The 16,726-nt window shown below is 42.3% G+C and overlaps 1 protein-coding gene across 1 annotated transcript in view; it reads left to right on the forward strand.

Annotated features, from left to right (window-relative positions):
* Positions 1-16,726, forward strand: part of PIK3C2B (phosphatidylinositol-4-phosphate 3-kinase catalytic subunit type 2 beta) — a 149,393-nt gene that overhangs the window by 109,637 nt on the left and 23,030 nt on the right. Inside the window, exons 22-28 of the mRNA XM_040423991.1 lie at positions 4,563-4,692; positions 8,662-8,798; positions 10,326-10,495; positions 10,658-10,814; positions 13,165-13,274; positions 13,379-13,580; positions 13,738-13,862. Of these exons, the coding sequence (XP_040279925.1) occupies positions 4,563-4,692; positions 8,662-8,798; positions 10,326-10,495; positions 10,658-10,814; positions 13,165-13,274; positions 13,379-13,580; positions 13,738-13,862 (1,031 nt within the window). The remainder of the gene's footprint in view (positions 1-4,562; positions 4,693-8,661; positions 8,799-10,325; positions 10,496-10,657; positions 10,815-13,164; positions 13,275-13,378; positions 13,581-13,737; positions 13,863-16,726) is intronic.

Consider the following 16,726-nt stretch of genomic DNA (forward strand, 5'->3'; position numbering starts at 1 on the left):
AGCTCCCCCCATCAGTGGCTGAAGCATGTTTTCCTGCGGGCTATCAATTCCTACCCTGTCGCCTTCTCGTCTTCTGTCTTCTGCCCCCCTGACCACTGAATTAAAGTCACCCCCTATGATCTTGTGCTGACATGTCACCTAGCACCATCGATTCCAGGTCTCTAAAGAACGAACCATTATTCGTATTCGGACCATATACATTGTAGATACTGTACTGTGTGTCTTGGACCTGAATAAGCACTTGCGCCCATCTGCCCATTTTATCTGCAGTATGTCTTATAACGGTACAATTAAGCTGTTTATTAATTAGTTAGTACCCCCCTTTCCTATTATATGATGGGGAGCCTAACACCGTACCTACCCATAACCTCTTCATCCTGTCGAAATCATTTTCATCCAGGTGAGTTTCCTGGAGGAGAACAATGTCAGGTTTGAGTTTCCTTAGATGTCTAAGAATCATCCGTCTTTTGTGTGGCGACCTCAGGCCCTTTATATTCCACGAAATAGTCTTCATGCTTTGCTTTGCCTAAACTTTCCCTATTAGCCGAGATTAAAAAAGACGTTCAGAGAGGACAAAAAGTGTGAATTAGCGAACTTCCAACCCCTGTTCAAAAACTCCCTCCCTAGCCCCCTAATTCCCCTTCCCTAACAGTTAGAGCAGCCACTAACTGTAGTTATTCTACTGAGACTTCCTTTTTTCTGGGTTGCGGCCCCCGCCCTCCTTCCTGACCCATAAAGCTGCTAACCCGACAGCCTCTCATACCGAGGGGCAATGTGAAGAGTGTCAACAAAACACATTAATGAACCGACAACAACAAGAGCATATAGTCCCCAACAGTGACAATTAACAATATCTTCCTCTCCATATCTTTGGCGCTAAAGGGTGAAACCTCACTTTAACTAGAGGTATACCCATAACGTCAAGTTCCTCAGAATTATTAAAGGATGTACGTGCCTCACCATGGCACATGCTACCATATAATCAGTCACCTCCTCGGATACGACTGCTCATCCCTCCTGGGAGAGCGCTTGACGCCTGCACCGGTTCGCCGATCTCTGTCGCGACGTTCCTGTCCTGGTTCTTGAGAGTCGATCCTTCTCCGTTCTCCGTGTGATCTTTCTTGACGTGGCATTTCGGATATCTTTCTGTGCTCTGTATCCCTCTCCTGCCGACGGTTCTGTAAAGTGTCCATTTCTTCCGCCGCTGAAGGTTCGTGAAATATGATAGTAGATCCATCTGCATGCGTAACACGCAATTTTGCCGGGTACATAAGTTGAAACTTGATTTGCCTCTTATGCAGCAGAGAGCAGACTTGACTAAACTCCCTCCTTTTCTTCGCCACAGCTGCTGAATAGTCTGCAAATCGTAAGATATTGTGGCGTTGTAGCTTAAGGGGACCTTTCCTGGTTCTGAATGCCTTAAGTATAGCTTCCTTATCACAATAATCCAGGTATTTCATAATCGCTTGGCGCGGCCTGAGAGGAGCACTGCGTGACACGCCAGGTCTCTTCAATTGTGATTCCTCCAAGGGGCCAATTCTATGCGCTCGTTCCACCTTATGGCGCCCCTCCAGACCCAAAACCCGGTGGAGATCTAATTCGCAGAGTTCCTTTTAAATCCTGTGGCTTTATGGATTCAGGTAGGCCAATAAGGCGTAAATTGTATCGTCGCAACCTATTTTCCAGGTCTTCCACCTTGTCTAATAAAATCGTATTTTGCTTGGACAGTTCGCTCAGGGTGCGTGCAAACTTAGTATTTTCACTCTCCAGAGATTGAGCTCTTCCAGCTTAGCGTCATGCTGATGTATGGTTTCATGAAGCTGTTGCAGGGACGCTGACAGTCTTCGTCAGTGTATCCCTGATATCAGGAGCTAAATTAGTGGCCACTTCAATAGCAAGGGACTTGTAATCCAATGCCTTGTGTCACATCAGTGATTGAATGCTGTACAGGAGACTCACCCCTGTCCTGCGTCTCAGGCACTGATTCAGGTGAGGGAGGGCGCGACTCCGCCATCTTGCCCTGAGTGTCTCCCGTGCTGCCAGACATGGTGGTTTTCAGGCTGCTGCTCCTCAGGAGATATCGCTCCATGTAAGGGGCTCTGTGGCCGGTTAGAGACTTTGGGTATCGACCTGATGACTTTCCCACACCAGTAAATAAGGCAGGGGTTCGTTTTGCAGACGGGCGGGTGCCGGAGCTCCTTCACTCCGCTGCTAGCATCCCAGTGCCGGAACCGGAAGTCTACATTTTGTTTTTACAATACATTTAGAGTTTTCAGAACCTTTCACTTTTTTCTCATTTTGTTATGTTGCATCCTTGTATGATAAATTTTAAAAAAAGTGAAAGCAGAATTTTTGAAATTTTTGCTAATTTATTAAGAAGACAAAACGAAAATTTTGCATGGATGTAAGTATACATAGTCAGGGTTATATTTGTATATGTTTGAGTGAAGAGGGGGATTTATCTTGGTAGATTTAGTATTCTGTAGTCCCTTACAGCTCCACATGGTCGTAACCCAGCTTTCCTAGGATCCTGAAAGGCAAATATGCCATCTGTGGCACTATTTAGGAATGGGGAGGAGGATTTGTCCTGGTAGATTTAGTATTATGCAGTCTCTGTTACAGCTCCACATGGTTGTAACCCAGCGTTCTCAGAATCCTGAAAGGCAAATATACCTAGCTATGGCACTATTTAGGAGTGGGTAAAAGATTAGAACCGCTAAGTCGGCGCTGTCAGCAGGAACTATTAAGGAGTTAGGAGGGGGGATTTTTCTTGGTAGATTTAGTATTCTACAGTATATTACAGTTCCACATGTTTATATCCAAATCTATTTGTACTATTAACATCTAGGAGATTCCATCCAACAAAATAGCCACAGTCACTGTGTAGACAAAAGTTATTCACACTAAACCCAGTTCCCTCCTTCTACAGTTCCTGGCACTCGCATAAAAGGGGGGAAGAAGCAAGGGTAGTAGACATGGCTGCAGCCAGAGAAAACATGGCTTTTCCAATTTGATTTTCATGGTCTGCAATTGTGATAGCTGACGAAACAAGAGCAAATAACAGATACATAAGGAAATTGTTCTATTTTGTTGCTTGTTCTTTTTTCGTGTTTGGATTATCGCTTTAGTTCCCCTTCAAGAGGGTCTCAAGAGGTAACAGCTGCTGACACTTCTGTAATTGTTGGCGTATCTGTCTTTTATAATCTTTTATTTAAATACAGCATGTATTTTTCTTTCCTTATTTTAGTCAAGGTTATATGGTATATAGGAGTGTTCTTATAAGAGCATTATTATAATATTTTTGACAGGGAATGTTTGCTGTCAGCATTTCTCCACCCTGAATAGCTGAGATTTTACTATTATCATTTCCTTATTGGCGAAACAAAGGTTGTTATGGCTCAAAGCAGTGGAACAACTTCCTCGTTTGTACACTGTTGTATTTGTTGATGTAGTTCGTTGCAAGGGCTTATTGAGAGGTGGAGGAGGCTTCTGCCCTGCGTGCAAGAGGGGGTCAACAGGTCACTGTGCAATAGCCAGGGTATGTAAAGGGGACCAGTCATCAACTTTTAGCTGACCTCACTGAGGGAAGCATAAATTAGTGACAGAAATGCTGATTTCAGCGGTGTGCCACTGATGAGCTAAAAGTAAGTGGTTGCTGAGAACCAGCATCATAATCATTGCAGCCCAGGCCTCGAAAAGAGTCAGATCTACCTGAGAAGAGTCATGGTTATACATAATCTCATGCTCTCTCACCCATCTGCTGATGATTGGCAGTTCTCTCCTAGAGAGAAAGGGAGAAAACTCGGTAGGAGACAGTCAGTCATCAGCAGGTGGGCGAGGAGAGCAGGAATTCATGAATAACCATGACTCTTCTCAGGTGGCCGTGACCCCTTTCCAGGCCCAGTCTGCAATGATTGTGATGTTGGTTCTCAGCAACAACTTACTTTTAACTTACAAATGACAGACCTCTGAAATCAACTCACCTGTCTCTACTTTATTATGCCGTTAGTATGGGCAGCATAAAGTTGATGACAGGTTCCTTTTAAAATGGGGCTAGGGCAGTAAACTAAGGGGGTCATTTACTATAAAGAAATACGCTGTGCCGCAATCTGCGACTTTTTCCAGCTCACGCCAGGTCTAAAAAAGTGAGCGTGGCGTGGATGGGGAAGGGGATGAGCCGGCAGGCCCGTCTCATTCATCATTTTCTACGCTTGCTTTAGGCGTAGAAAATTGTCTAAATGCAAGACAGCAAAACCTGAAACCACGTAGATGTCAAAGTAGCCTAATCCTGGGGCCAGCAACGAATAGGTAACAACACGCAACTGAGATAGTAAAAGACATAATATACCAACCAAAGTAGAGCACACGTCTTAGCTCCCAGAGCTTCTTCTGGGGGTCCATGTTATTCTTAGGTATGTCCCTCTTATATGTTTAAGTGTATTTTATCTATTTATTCAAGGAACTCATGATTTTTTTTCATGAATTGTTATTATTTGTGGGTTTTTAAGTAAAATACAAAAACGAATGACTCTGCTTAACAAAATGTCTGTTTTCTTCATCAGTGTGGAGATGACCTCCGACAGGACATGCTGACCTTGCAGATGATCCGCATCATGAATAAAATCTGGATACAAGAGGGGTTAGATATGCGCATGGTGATCTTCCGATGCTTTTCTACAGGCCGAGGGCGAGGTATTAAGCCCCTTTTTTTTATTGTGTCTAGAAAAAATTGTACTCCAAAAATGTTACATTTTTATTACTACATAAAAAATAAATGTAATATTTCTGTTAAAATGCCATGTAAGAGAACTACAAGCTACAAAGGGACTGGGGACCGAGCCTTCAGATGGCCTGTCTTAGGAGAGAGGGGCTAAGAACTGAGCCAGAAGCTACAGAAGCTAAAATATTTAAAGGGATTGTCCCAGGAAAAATATTCTATTTTCAAAACACCTGGATCTGAACACTTTTGTAATTGTATTTAATTAAAAAATTTGCATAGCCACTGAGCTACTCAATAAAATGTATCTGTATAGCGCCACCTCCCTGTTTTTTTTTTTTTTTCTTATTTCTTTGTCCTGCTCACTGAGAAGGCCGCACATGCTCAGTTTCATCCTTCAGTTGCCTCCTGAGCTGTGATAGGGGGAGCACAGACACGCCCCCTTAGCTGCAGCAGAAAAGACACTCCCACTGAGCTGTCAGCTTGATATAAATCTAGCAGAGCAATGAATGGGGAGATCTCTGGATCCATGTGAGGTACAGGGCTGGTTCTAGCTTTGTTAGAAGGAGGTTGTCATGTACTATATCATGTCTGATTTGTATTTTTTACATTAGTCATGGGATAACCCCTTTAATGAAAACTTGTTACAAAAATGTAATTTTAAATCTGTTAAACGTAAATCAACAAAAAAAAGTTTCTGAAGATGTCTGTAGCCTTTAAAAAGTAACTAAACCTTTGACTAAAATTTTAATAAGATGTCCATAATAAAAGTTTTTCTAATATACTTAATTAAAGGATTTTGTATTTTTATTAGACTTTTTCCCTACCTAAAGCGCACCATTCCCTGTGCACTTAAAACTGACATTTCTGTACACCGCTGACTTCTCAGCGGTTTACGGAGTACAGACTGCGAAGTTTATAAATGGGGCTGCAGCAGCATATTGCTGCTCCTGCTCGTGCCCCCGGAGGTTTACTCCTGGCATAGCACATGGGTACTCTGTAACCATGTGCTATGCTAGGATTTGCTAAGAGCTGACATGCAGTTCTCTTAGCTTATCGAAGCAGGACCTCGCTCCGCCCAGCTAATCCTGGCATAGCACAGGGTTACAGGGTACCCATGTGCTTTGCCAGGAGTTATTAAACCTAGGGGCAGGAGCGCATATTGCTGCTCCTGCCCGTACGCACTACTGCTGCGGCCCCATAAACTTCAGTCCATACTCCGTACACCGCTGAGAAGTCAAGAGTGTACAGAAATGTCAGTTTTAAGCGCACAGGGAGTGGTGCACTTTAGGTAGGGAAAAGTCTAATGAAAATACTAAATTAATTAATAAAGTATATTAGAAAACTTTTATTAGGGACATCTTATTAAAATGTTATTCAAAGGTTTAGTTACTCTTTAAGTCCTTGCCAAAAATGTACATACCCAAACCCATACGGCCCTATTCACATGACTGTATCTTTGGTACGCCTCTGATCAACATTTTTTTTCATATTGGATGCGGACCCGTTAATTTCAATGGGTCCAAAAAAAATGCAGACAGCACCCCATGTGCTGCCCACATCTGTATGTCCATTCCGCAGTCCCTCAACAAATAACATGTCCTATTCTTGGCCGTTTTGCAGACAAGAATAGGCATTGTTACGATGGATCTGCAAAACAAACGGATGCAACACGGATGTCACACGCACATTATCCGTATTTTTCGCTGATCTGGATAATACATATGGTCGTGTGAATTAACCCTACAACTAGTGCTGTTTTACTGCAAATTGACTTAGTTACGTCCAGAGGATGATGTGACCACAAGAGCTGTGCCTACGTCATCTGCAGCAGGTGCTGATGGTTCCTGTGGCAGCCGGAGGGGGGGTGGACGGGGGTTGGGGTTGCTGACCTGACCTGCCGTGGATATATGCCTATTCGGCTGTTCTGAAGGTGTGGTGTAATTGACTGCTTGTCAGCTTGAGTGACAGTTGATAATGCGTATACCAAAGTATTATAAAAGCAATCAAATGATCACATAGTAGGACTAAGATAAGTGAAATAAAGTTTATAAAAGTAAAAAAAAAATTTTTATAATTTTTCCATTAAAAGGGATTTTTACTTAAGTGTAAAAACACACACATGGTTTTGCCAGAATCATAATGACTCATAGAGTAAAGTTAACATAGTTAAACCGCAAAAAAACGCCAGCCCACTCTGCTGTTTCCTAGCCACCTGCTGGTGGGCGCTTAGTCCTATCTTGCCTTAGATGAGATGGGACCACCCCTTTAACACTTCTATTTTTGAAAGCATTCCTACTTTGCAGCATTTTTGTCACACCTGCCTAAAACCTTTACACAGTACTGTATACATTTGCTTGTGCTTCACTGCCATTTACACTTCAGTTATACAAAGGAATGCAGATTGCTTAACTATTTAGCAATTTCCAGTATGTACACATTATTTATGGCTCTTCACTGTCATAGCCTAGACCAGAAATATATGATCAGTAGACTGGAACTGTCACTGAGCTTCTAAATTAAAGTTCCTAATCTATGCGGTGGCAGGGGGAGCTATAAATAATGTATACAGGTTGCAGACGGGAATGTTGGATTGTGTCTGCACTGTGCAAAATGGACAGGAAGAATGTCAGGGCGATATGACAAACAGAACCAACTAGTTCTGCTCGGTAAGTGCTCCTAGCAAAGATATATCCATAAGTTAATTCTAGAAATAACTAGATAAAAATATGGACAAAAGACAGAAGTCCAGGATCCAGTCCTGGATTCAGATCACTGTCCAATAAGGTCACACATCTGCTCGAAGAAGTCTCCTAATCTGACCACTGTCATTAGGTCTGTGCACTCATAGAACATAGCATTCCCATGAGATTATAACTACAGCTGATTTAGAGGTTACATGCGAAATTGTGCTCTTATGCTTCTGTGTTCAAGGCTAGCCATAACTGTGGTTCGCAAAATGCAGCTATCCGGCCACCACAGATATATTAAGCTTATAAAAGTGCTGTTAATATCACCCTAAATATAAATGTTATTGTAGGTGGATAGAATTGGAAATAAAGTATTGATTATACAAACAGACCGTATTCTAGACTTGGGCCTCTTTCACACGGGCGTCGCGTGTGAGGGGCCTAACCTGCCGTGGATATATGCCTATTCGGCTGTTCTGAAGGTGTGGTGTAAGGGCTGTTTCACACGAGCGGATGCCGTGCGTGACATCCGCTCCGTGAATGACAGCCAAGACCCGATGCAGACTGCAGAAGCACGGAGGATTAACATGATTGATAATGCTCCGTGCCTCTCTGTGATCTCTTCACTACGAAATCACAATGACAACCTTATCTCACTGTGATTTCGTAGTAAAGAGATCACAGAGAGGCACGGAGCATTATCAGTCATGTTACTGCTCTGTGCTTCTGCAGTCTGCATCGGGTCTTGGCTGTCATTCACGGAGCGGATGTCACGCACGGCATCCGCTCTTGTGAAACAGCCCTAATTGACTGCTTGTTAGCTTGAGTGACAGTTAATAATGCGTATACCAAAGTATTATAAAAGCAATCAAATGGTCACATAGTAGGACTAAGATAAGTGAAATAAAGTTTATAAAAGTAAAAAAAAAATGGTATAATTTTTCCATTAAAAGGGATTTTTACTTAAGTGTAAAAACACACACATGGTTTTGCCAGAATCATAATGACTCATAGAGTAAAGTTAACATAGTTAAACCGCAAAAAGAACGCCAGCCCACTCTGCTGTTTCCTAGCCACCTGCTGGTGGGCGCTTGGTGTCGAGAAGAAACTTTCCTCTTAATATGGGGCAACTAGCATCCGCCTCATAGAGGTTTTTGCCTTTCTCTGGATTAACATGGGAGGATTATAGGTTGGACTGTGTATTTTTTTTTTTCAGCATAAACAACTATGTAACTATAACATCTATTTTTACAGGTATGGTTGAGATGATCCCATCAGCAGAAACTCTGAGGAAGATCCAGGTGGAGCACGGAGTCACCGGTTCATTTAAAGACCGACCACTAGCCGACTGGCTACAAAAACACAACCCCACAGAGGATGAGTATGAAAAGGTGATAAATCCGATATGGTGTGGCATGTCCTATTTTTAAACCCTTCCTTGCTAAAAACAACAGATTTATCATAGCCTGGTTATTTACGCCTCGTCATAAATTAGGTGCAGGATCTGGCAGTCTGCGCCCTTGAATGGAAATCGACCCCTGGCTGGTGTAGATTTCAGTGTTATTCTACACCAGAAATCAGGTGTCAAAGATGATAAATGTGGCACTGCCTCAGGCCTCAACCCCTCACTTGCCACGCCCGCTTTTTGGGAAAACGGTGAGGCTGGCAGAGTAACAGCAATTTTTTGCTCAAGTGCCTTAACTCAGAATTCCAGAGGAGCGTTGCCTGGCCTATAAGACTCCTCATGCCATTTAAGGAGCTCTCCATAAGGAGATATACAGGGTGGGCCATTTATATGGATACACCTTAATAAAATGGGAATGGTTGGTGATATTAACTTCCTGTTTGTGGCACATTAGTATATGTGAGGGGGGAAACTTTTCAAGATGGGTAGTGACCATGGCGGCCATTTTGAAGTCGGCCATTTTGAATCCAACTTTTGTTTTTTCAATAGGAAGAGGGTCATGTGACACATCAAACTTATTGGGAATTTCACAAGAAAAACAATGGTGTGCTTGGTTATTTACAAGTTTCTGACCACCTATAAAATGTGTTCAATGTGCTGCCCATTGTGTTGGATTGTCAATGCAACCCTCTTCTCCCACTCTTCACACACTGATAGCAACACCGCAGGAGAAATGCTAGCACAGGCTTCCAGTATCTGTAGTTTCAGGTGCTGCACATCTCGTATCATCTGAAGGCAATCGTCTATGCTGTGAAGATACGAGATGTGCAGCACCTGAAACTACGGATACTGGAAGCCTGTGCTAGCATTTCTCCTGCGGTGTTGCTATCAGTGTGTGAAGAGTGGGAGAAGAGGGTTGCATTGACAATCCAACACAATGGGCAGCACATTGAACACATTTTATAAGTGGTCAGAAACTTGTAAATAACTCATGAAAGAATAAAGTTACGTTAAAACCAAGCACACCGTTGTTTTTCTTGTGAAATTCCCAATACGTTTGATGTGTCACATGACCCTCTTCCTATTGAAAAAACAAAAGTTGGATTCAAAATGGCCGCCATGGTCACCACCCATCTTGAAAAGTTTCCCCCCTCACATATACTAATGTGCCACAAACAGGAAGTTAATATCACCAACCATTCCCATTTTATTAAGGTGTATCCATATAAATAGCCCACCCTGTAGTATCCCCCAGTTCCTGACTTTGGCCTCTCACCCAGTTAAGCCAGTACTCTCTACTCTGCACTGATGAGGAGCAATCTGCAGATGAGATGATGGCTTATTTAATATCCAAGTCATGTCTCAAGGCCTATTTAAAAGGTCAAACATTGACTTATAGGATAGCTGCCTTACATCTGGTGGCATTAGAGGCAGAGCTCACTAAGAGCTCATTTGTATACTCTCTACTTAGGCTTATAGTCATTGGTAACATTTCCATGTTTTAATTCTACAGGCAGTTGAAAATTTTATTTACTCTTGTGCTGGTTGTTGCGTAGCCACCTATGTACTTGGCATCTGTGATCGCCACAATGACAATATCATGCTGAAGACGAGTGGTCATATGTTTCACATAGACTTTGGTCGCTTCTTGGGACATGCACAAATGTTTGGAAACATTAAAAGGTGGGTGAAATCCTGTATGTCATGAAATGCTATATGTCATATGATATCTTATGCTTTGTGCAAAACTATGCAAGACAAAACATATTGTCAGATACTATATCGTAAGCTATTTCACTAAAGCCTTTTTTAAATATGCATGTTCTTCTTGTTTTCCGACTGCAGGGACCGTGCACCCTTTGTCTTCACATCAGATATGGCCTATGTAATTAATGGAGGGGACAAGACTTCTAGCCGCTTCCATGACTTTGTGGATTTGTGCTGCCAGGCATATAATCTCATCCGCAAGCATACTCATCTTTTTCTTAATCTGCTGGGACTGGTAAATGAAATTATGTTGATATGAAAATTACAGATATTCTTCAGATTTGCCAGGTTTTAGGCCTCGTGCCCACATTCATAGTTGTAGAATGCTGTAACATGGCACCTATACCCATCTTTTATATCACATTAGACCTCTGTATGTCTCCTGATTTTATTCCAAGCATTTTTCTCAAGGATTCATACTGTGATAAAAAGGGACATCTTCCAAGAAATGGCATATTAACAAGGTATTCTCCCTAGAGACATTATTTGTTAGGAGGATATTTGGGTAATATGGTACTTTATGATGGGACATGACAGTGGCACTCGGGAGGCCTACCACTCATTCATATGTAAATGCAGGACCCCTGAGGCTCTTATCATTTTATTAGATTAGTTTTCAATTGTTGTTTGATTATTGATTATCGTGTAATTTTATTTTTTCCTCATGGGTAATATGGTTTTTAGATAACTTAGCTTTAATGCCTGCTTTTGGCAATGGGCTCAGAAAATCATCTTCACATAGTAAAATTGCCTCACAGTTTTGCTTTATATATTAGACAGGGTGTCTAATATAGAGTGTAAGAATCTATCACCATTCCTGACATGTTCATGTATCAAAGTCAGATACTGGCAGCAGGTATTGCAGCGAATCCCCCCCCCCCCCCCCAACCTGGTGACACAGAGTTGGCAGTTTATACATTTCTAGGAGTGCTACCAGAGGAATGGACCAAAATTTGAATTATAAGAGAAGATGCTCCAGAGTTATTATTTTATGTGGAATATGATTATTGATGAAATCAGACATGTCAGGGGTGTGGACTGGTTCTCTTCAAGACCTTATTCAAATCTGCATTAGAGCCTTCATTCAGAGGGGCATCTTGGTGGAACCCAACAAACCCCATTATAAATTCGGCGGGGTCCCTCAGCGCACTGGTGTCCATTGTGAAGTACATTCATTATTATTTTGCACAGTTCCCAAAAGAATGGACATGATCAGATTTGCTTTAGTCTTTCCGATAACCACCAGAGTTACGGGATGAAAGATTATACCCCACTTAACATATTCCTAATTATATCAATAAAAACACTGAAACCAGTCAATTTGATTGGAAAATATTTTTTACTAAATTAATAATTTAACATTAACAACTCAATTAAAATTCCATTAAACTCAAAAACACGAGCTCAGCCATAAGCTCAAGCTCATTATAAATTAATAATTTAACATTACCAACTCAATTTAAACATTCATTTAACCTCATATACAAAAAAGCACGAGCTTAGCCATAAGCTCAAAAATTGCAGCTTATCAAACAACTCATACCCCAGCTCAAAAAAAAAACAAACAAAAAAAACGACAGCCTATCGGGAAGGGCGGGCGGGGCAGCGACGCTTCTTCACAGATGAGGTAACGGACCCCAGCTTCACCTGCACCCACATATTTATCCGCACCAGCTCAACCCGACCAGCCAATCACAGTCTTGACAACACAAACAAAGATATCCATTGGCTTAAAATATCAGCCAATAAAATAAGGGTTGCCACCACAGGGAAGAACTACCCAGATGGTGGCGACCAATCAAAACCATGTTGCCATCCCAGGCAATCTGCCCAGACACGGCAATAGTAAAAAAAGGCGGGAAAAATTCCCGCCAAAACTAATAGCATAAACCACCTAGGGATGACCTTAATCCCATGAGGATCCTTCCCTAATGTCCAGGATCCCACCATTCTGTGCTCCCAATAAATTTGGTACCAGGCTGGCATCTTTTGGGTCTTAGGGATTTGTGGTGTGACAGTATAGCCAGTGCCAATTGATCAGAGATGGAGCTCCAGAGCTACCCAGCTCCATCCATTGTGTTGAGGATGGAGTTGGTAACTGCAGCACTTCAATGGGATCTCCGCTGATCTGATATCAATGACCTATCCTAAAGATACGTCATCAATTCATAAATTCCGGAGAACCCCTTTATGGATAACACCACCTGTAGTGGGTGCCAGGTGACCATAAGGTTTGCAAAATGTGACGGTTTTCAGAGTGATTGTTATTGGCTGTGAAGTCTTGCAGGTAAACTGCAATTTTCTAAACTGCATGGCCATTAACAGTATTTGGTTAGCAGTAAAACCATGTTCCGCATAGCCACGTCTTGGCCATCCAGGTGTCGCCAAGTCTGACCTTGACCTCAAAAATATGTGATTGTACATTCAAATGATCAGTTCTTTTTCCAGCTTACTTGTGTTGGTTTGAATCTGGCCCATCGCAACCAGCAGATTATTTTTTAAATTCTTCCAGAAATATCTGCAGCCTATACTTATTGAAATATTAGCATTTGGTTGGAAGCCTAACCCTTAACTGTCTGCTTTAGATGTTGTCATGTGGAATTCCAGAGTTGTCTGACCTGCAGGATTTGAAGTATGTCTATGATGCTTTGCGCCCACAAGATTCTGAAGCTGATGCCACCACATACTTTACCCGGTAACTGGAGCAGAGCGGCCTTTTTAGCCAAGTTATTCTCGTAGATGTCAGGTTACCATCAAAATACATACTAACCCTTACACATCATTGTTTTTCTTCACCAGCCTCATAGAGTCCAGTCTGGGATCAGTAGCCACAAAGTTAAATTTCTTCATTCATAATTTGGCACAGTTAAAGTTCAGTGGTTCGGATGAGCGGTTGACGCTCTCCTTCTCTCCAAGAACTCACACCATGAAAGCGGATGGGAGGATCCGAGATGTCTTCGTAACCCGTTATAAGAAGATATTCAGTCCCAACAAAGGATATGTAAGTGAAGTCCTCCCCATAAATCTTTATCTGTAGCTCCTTGCCTACTTTACTACAGTATACTTTCACATAAATGTAGTCTGGGACAAGGTTTGTAATTGTCAGTTCTTTGTTGCATATGTGATTATACGATGAGTGTTTGTGTTGCTTGTTATAGGTCTATGTTATTCAGGTGGTACGGGAGAGCCTCCATGAGACCAACCATATACAGAGATCCTTCGAGGAGTTTCAGGAGCTGCATAGTAAATTGAGACTACTTTTCCCATCATCACAACTTCCCAGGTAACTCCACAGTTGGCACATGGGTGACAGGTTTTAAGTCATGGACTTTAAAAGGAATTATCATTTACATACAGTTTTATACCATCACTTCAGTCGCCAGATTCCTATTTCTTCCCTTTGAATCAAATTGAAATAAAAACGAACGCACAATCCATAGTATTTATACCAATAGACAGCACTCCAATTGGTTGATGTGATAATTAGTGAATTTTATTCAGCGCCGGCGCCCCTTGTGTGTAGTCAGATCCTGGCCTGATGAAGGGCTACCATTTAGCCCGAAACGTTGCCATAATTGTACATTGTGCATTATGTCTGGCTGAATAAAATTCACTTATTATCACATCAACTAATTGGAGTGTTGTCTATTGGTATAAATACTTCAAGTGTGGTTTGGAGCAAGGAACACAACCCTGACGTGCACCCTTAAATAAGCCAGGCTACCGTTGAGTGCTGTGACCATTTGGAATTCCAATATTCTACCGCACAATCCATAGTACTGTTATTCCAGGGTCACCCTCATCCCCAACTTGCCACTTCTGAAATATGGCAATTGGCTAGTTGAATATGGCATAATGAGATGTAAATCTAATCGTGGTCATATCGGTTTCAATGAAAAACATAGTTCCATTAAAATTATATTACCATCTTCAACATTTGTGGCATAGAATATGCCATAAACTGCACCTCTGGGACCCCTAACTATTAGGAGAAATGGGATCCCATGACTCATAATTCACAAATGTTAGATGCGATTTTCCCCTATTATATCCAGACAATACTCTGAGAATATTTAAAGGGCATCTGTCAGCAGATTTGTACCTATGAAACTGGCTGACCTGTTACATGTGCACTTGGCAGCTGAAGGCATCTGTGTTGGTCCCATGTTTATGTGCCCGCATTGCTGAGAAAAGTGATGTTTTAATATATGCAAATGAGCCTCTAGAGCAACAGGGCATTGCCATTACACATAGAGGTTCTGTTCTCTCCGCAACTTCTGCGCCTTCTCCACTTTGACAGGGCCAGGCAGTGTAAATATCATAATGCCTGCCCATGTCAAATTTCAGAGGGCTCAGCAGTTGCAGAGAGCAGAGCCTCTAAGTGTAAAGACAACGCCCCCATTGCTCCTAGAGACTCATTTGCATATATTAAAACATCATTTTTCTCATCAATATGGGCACATAAACATAGGACCAACACAGATGCCTTCTGCTGCCAAGTGCACATGCAACAGGTCAAGCAGTTTCATAGGTACAAATCTGCTGACAGATGCCCTTTAAAGGGCTTCTGTCACCCCACTAAACTCATATATATTTTTTTTTTGTGTACTTATAATCCCTATCCTGCCATATTGCCATACATTATGTTATTAATAATTTTCGTTCAGTAGATTTAGCAAAAAACGTACTTTTATGATATGCTAATTACCTTTCTACCAGCAAGTAGGGCGTCTACTTGCTGGTAGCAGCCGCAGAAAACCGCCCCCTCCTCTTGTTGATTGACAGGGCCAGCTGCGATCTCATCCTCCGGCCGGCCCTGTCAGCATTTCAAAAACCGTGCGCCTGTGTTGATTCGGCGCTGGAGCTCTGAGATAAGGAGGCTCGCCTCCTCAGCACTCCCTCAGTGCGCCTGCGCCGATGACGTCTTCTCTTTCGGTGACATCATCGGCGCAGGCGCACTGAGGGAGTGCTGAGGAGGCGAGCCTCCTTATCTCAGAGCGCCTGCGCCGAATCAACACAGGTGCGCGGTTTTTGAAATGCTGACGGGGCCGGCCGGAGGATGAGATCGCAGCTGGCCCTGTCAATCAACAAGAGGAGGGGGCGGTTTTCTGCGGCTGCTACCAGCAAGTAGACGCCCTACTTGCTGGTAGAAAGGTAATTAGCATATCATAAAAGTACGTTTTTTGCTAAATCTACAGAACGAAAATTATTAATAACATAATGTATGGCAATATGGCAGGATAGGGATTATAAGTACACAAAAAAAAAAAGAGTTTAGTGGGGTGACAGAAGCCCATTAAAGATGATTCTCGTTCATGACCACATTATAAGGATAGAAATTTGTGTCTAGATTTGTTTCTAGATTCATTTTGATATATATGAATGGTACGTGGCTGCAGCTTGATATGATGTAAAACTATAGCCCTATAATAGGCTACCATAGATAGGGCAAGTAATAAAAGCAAGCAGGCTACTACACTACTGTGGTTAAATAACATGGAATGGGGGTGCAAGGGCTGTATATCTCTATGTAGGATTTGGCTATTACTATATAAAACATTTGCGTCTGCCATTTTTGTAGGTTCCTGACCCCTTTGGCCACCCTCCCTAGTGTCTGTCCGTTTTTTCTCTCTAGATTTTGTTGCATTCATCACAATGATAACGACTCCAAGATATGCTGCTTTTAGAGCCCCCAAGCTATTTATCAAACACCCCCAAAGGCAATTAAATAACTACCCTGAACACAGGATTTCTCTTTTTTTTGTGATTGTTGGCTACACCCACAAACCTTGCCTAAAGTTGGATTTACACTGCCCGATAATTGGGCATATTATCGGGAACAAATGCTCGCTCCCAACAATCTGCCCGTCTAAATGTGCCGCCGATCACCTGTCATTGATCAGTGTTATGATCGTGCATGCACACCAGTTATCATTCGTGCTGTCTAAACAGCAAACTGCTGCCCAGAAACAATCCAGATGGATGAGGGATCCGAATAGCGATCCCGCAGACTGTGGAGGACATCACTGCATACAGCGGTCTTCACTGCACTGAGTGAGCAGCCGACGCTTCCTTCCCTACATTTGGCTGTGACATTGTGCAGTGTAAACTCCCCTTAAACCCCATTATTTGCCATAGACATTAGTC

The sequence above is a fragment of the Bufo bufo genome, chromosome 3 (assembly GCF_905171765.1).
Source record: "Bufo bufo chromosome 3, aBufBuf1.1, whole genome shotgun sequence".
NCBI classification, from domain to species: domain Eukaryota; kingdom Metazoa; phylum Chordata; class Amphibia; order Anura; family Bufonidae; genus Bufo; species Bufo bufo.